This window comes from Plecotus auritus (assembly GCF_963455305.1).
Source record: "Plecotus auritus genome assembly, chromosome: 1".
In the NCBI taxonomy this organism is placed as follows: Eukaryota; Metazoa; Chordata; class Mammalia; order Chiroptera; family Vespertilionidae; genus Plecotus; species Plecotus auritus.
In genome coordinates, this window is record NC_137770.1 from 117,224,032 (window position 1) to 117,228,072 (window position 4,041).

Consider the following 4,041-nt stretch of genomic DNA (forward strand, 5'->3'; position numbering starts at 1 on the left):
AACTCACAAATGAAGAAAAAATGGTAAATAAACATATGAAAAGCCGCTGAACCTCAACCTTAAAACTAGGCAAAGAAATCCAAATTCAAATGATAATATCACTGTTGAGGAATTGGGAGCGGGAGGTGGGCGGGGGGGGGGGGGGGGGGGGGGCGGCGGGCAGGGGTTGGGAAGAGAGGCAGTGGGAAGTCCAGGTGGTAAGCCTCCTAGCAGAAAGTGAGCCACAGTCAGCTCAGCAGGAATGCAGTTCTCAGTGGGTCTCCTATTCTTCATTTTAAAATTACATCCCCAAGAACAAGCTCACAATACACAAGAAATTTACTGGGGGAGGGTGTCCCAAAGTTCACATAGGTATGCTACTTTTTTGGCCAAAAGGGGTATAAATAAGACCTCAAAAGACTACATAACTTCTCTGTGTATATATTCACAAAGAAACTTTGGAAACATTCAAAACTAGTGACAATGATTACCTGGATGGGAGGAGGAAAATTAGGCAGATTACTTTGTGGCTTTGTTTCATTATAAAGAGAAACAGAGACTTAGCTCTCCCTACATAAGTTTTGTTTGTAATTTTTGAACTATATAAATAGTATTATTTATTTTAAAAAATAATGGAAATCTTATGCTGTTTAATAAAAATGATAACTGGAATTGATTTTTTCTATACATACATTCCCAGATAGTGTGGTGGTTAGGTTTTGACTTTTCAGACAGAAACTGCCTGCATCTCTCCCATCTTAGAATCCAGCTATATAGGGATTCCATTGCAGCGCTTATGTAAAATTTCACTTTCTAAAAGGCAGTTTGGTAGCATGTGTCAAAATGTAAAATTTTCATGCCCCTTAACCTAGCAATGGCATTTCTAAAAATTTATCCTAGAGGAATTATGGAATAGGGTGCAAAGATGATTCTGCAGTATTATTTACTACTAGAGGCCCGTTGCAGGAAGATTCCTGCAAGAACAGGGCTTCCTGCGGCCTGAGCGAAGCCCACCCAGGCGGGCTTCCCTCCTGCCTCTGCTGCCCCCACCCCCTTTTCCCTCCCACCCAGCTGCCCTGTGCTTTCCCTTCCCTCCCGCCGCGGCTGCCCCCCCGCCCCCCGCCGCTGCCGCCACTGCCGCCACTGCTGCTGCCCCTTGCTTTCCCTCCTGCTGCCACCACTGCCCAGCTTTCCGCTTTCCCTCCTTCTTCCTTCAATGCTGTCTTCAGTCTTCACTCCACATCTGCTTATGCAAATTAACCGCCATCTTTGTTGGGTTAATTTGCATGCTCGCTCTGATTGGCTGGTGGGCGTAGCAGAGTGATGGTCAATTTGCATGTTTCTCTTTTATTAGTGTAGATAGGAGGAAACTATTACTATCCACTAGCGTGGCATAGCATACTGGTAAATTGTGATCATCGCTACTGATGTTACTTGTTTGTGGACCACACCTGGAGTTACAAGAAGCTCCTTGCCCACACTCTCAGCTTTGTGACTCCAGATCCCTGCTCCCCATTCACCCGCTACCTGGCTCTTGGTTGAGCCATCCACCCACCGGCTCACCTAGTCAGTGCAGGGTTGCGGTGGTTGGAGTTGGAGCAGAAGATGTTGTTGGACTTGCGCGTGGCGTCCAGGAACTGGCACACCGCCTGGCCGCGGAGCTCTGCCAGGGGCCGGGCCTCGTGCTTGAGGAACCACTGGTGCGCCTCGAAGCACTTGGCGCAGAGGAGTTGCTCGCACTCGAAGCACCAGAAGTCTGCCGGCTCTTTGCAGCGGGTGCAAACGGCCTGCGCATCCACAATCTGCCTGTACACTGACAGGCGCCGCTGCAGACTCTCAAAAAAGATGTTATCCAGGACCGGTCCATCAGCGTCAGGAGGAAGAGACGCCTGGCAGATAGGGCACTGCATGTCTGGAGGCTCCAGGCATCCTGAGCACAGTGTGTGCAGGCAAAGCAGCAGCTTAGGGCACTTGGCTTCTGCCTGACAGCCCTGGCAGCGCAGGAACTGGAACTCCTCCTCCGTAGTTTGCTGGGGGACCAGAGGATAGGGGTGAGACCTTAAGTCCCAGGAGTCACCTCCCACCACCATCATAGGTCACCTGTCCCCATGGCTGGAGGCTGGAATGGGACTTCATATTTCATTCCAGGCAGTCACTGAATGATGAAAATCCAGGCTTACCAGTATTTCAATTTCCCATTTACTCAGGCCTTCCCACTCTAATTCCACAATATATTGAGTATCTACTTCCCATCAGACACAATACCAGGCCCTGAGATACAAGGATAAATAGGATACCTCTACCCCTACTATCACTGAACTCAGTTTAGAAAAGAGATACATTAAGTATCAACATTCTATAAAGTTTGGTGGTTCCTCATAAAGGTAAACTACCTTTTGGAGGAACTACCATAGGATTTGGCAATTCCACTCCTAGACATATATCCAAAAGAACTGAAACCACTGACCCACACAGATACATATATGCCCACATTCTCAGGAGCACACTATTCACAACAGCCAAAGGTGGAAACAACCCAAGTGTCCATTAAAGGATAAACAAAATGGAGTACATACAACGAAATATTATTCAGCCTTCCCATTTAAGGAAGGACATTATGCTAAATGAACTAAGCCAGATAGGACAAATATATGATTCCACTTATATGAAATATCTAGAGCAGGCAAATTCATGGAGACAAAGTAGATTAGAGATTACCAGGGGCTGGAGGAAGGGGAGAATAAAGAGCTATTGGTTAAAGGGTACAGAGTTTGTTTGGGGTGATGAAAAAGTTCTGGAAATAGGTGGTGAGGGTTACACAACATTGTGAATGTACTTAATGCCACTAAATATATACTTAGAAATGGTTAAAATGGCAAATCTTGCGTATATTTTACCACAATTTTTAAAAATGCAAAAAAAAAATACTTAATACAGTGCATGGCACATGGTAAGTGTTCAAAGAGTTAACTAGTGATATTAAGCAATATTATTCCTAGCTGTACTTATGCAAATAATACAAATTACTATAACTGGTGTTATTTGTGTTTTTAAAAGGGCCTGGAAGAACATAGAACAAGTGATCTAAGAAGATGCTTTTTGGGGTGGGAGGCTGGGGGTTTGTTCAGGAAAAGACTAAGGGTAGATTCCAGGTAGAAAACCTGCCTTGGGAAAGGGGGTTGGGCGGGCAAGGTGTTCCAGGAGAAGTATCTGGAAGCCTTCCTGGAGAAGAAACCACAGGAGCTGCGAGGCCTTAACTGATTCACCACTCCCATTCGGATCTGGTACTTGGGTTTCGTTTTCCCCAACGTGAGCACTCTCCGCCATCTCCCCCACTCCACCCGCCCCCGTCCTCCCCCCCCACCCCCCGCTCCCCCGCTCCCCCACCCGCAAGAGCCATGCTCCAGGCGTGGGCAATTGGGCTATTACTCTGGGGCCTCCTCAGAGCAGGGGCAAAGAGGCATATTGCCAGCGCGGGTAGGAGAGTCCGGTCCGAGGTGCCACTGTTCGTTCAGTGGAGAATAGCAGCCCAGAGAGGCTCCCTTAACTCATCCTGGTGATCTTTTTTCATCTCTCCTCTCCTCTATTCCTACTCGAGCCAAGAGGGTCTGGTCTTTTCCTTCTGTCTACTTGACCAAGTTCCCTCTCCCTTCTCACCTTTCCTCCCATCACAGCAAACTAACAAAGCCTAAACCCCATCTCCCCAAACCCAGTAGTACCTCTGTGGGGCTGTGGTCCGGGCTGGGCTGCTGGCTTTCGGAGGGAGACTCCGGGGGAGGCATGGTGGACATGTGGGGCAGTGTGGAGTCCTGCTGGGTCCGCGAAGATCGGGCGGGTGCAGGCTCCGGCTGCATGGATCCCAGCGTAGTTTCGATTCTCAGTTTTGATCTTGGGGGGGCGGGAGAAGCTTGATGAGACTCACGCGCCAGAGGACTGAATTTCCGGAGCTGTCCGAAAGGGGAGGTGCCCGTTTTGGGCCAGTCACTGGAAAGGAAGTGAAACAGTAACTGGGGGCGGTTCTAGGGGCGGAGAGGCCAAACTGTGGGTTTGGAAGACACGCCC

At 48.5% G+C, this 4,041-nt stretch overlaps 1 protein-coding gene across 5 annotated transcripts in view; it reads right to left on the minus strand.

Moving 5' to 3' along the window:
• The window catches only part of PML (PML nuclear body scaffold), a 90,902-nt gene extending 86,950 nt beyond the window's left edge, over positions 1–3,952 (minus strand). For 4 of the 5 annotated variants that reach the window (XM_080666420.1, XM_080666418.1, XM_080666417.1 and 1 more), the window contains exons 1-2: positions 3,699–3,942; positions 1,543–2,009 (exon numbers count right to left, since the gene is read on the minus strand). In XM_080666420.1, the coding sequence (XP_080522546.1) occupies positions 1,543–2,009; positions 3,699–3,833 (602 nt within the window). In that variant the 5' untranslated portion in view covers positions 3,834–3,942. Of the gene's footprint in view, positions 1–1,542; positions 2,010–3,698 lie in introns of all 5 variants that reach the window. The other variant, XM_080666421.1, reaches the window with a different exon arrangement.
• Between the last annotated feature and the right edge of the window lie 89 nt (positions 3,953–4,041).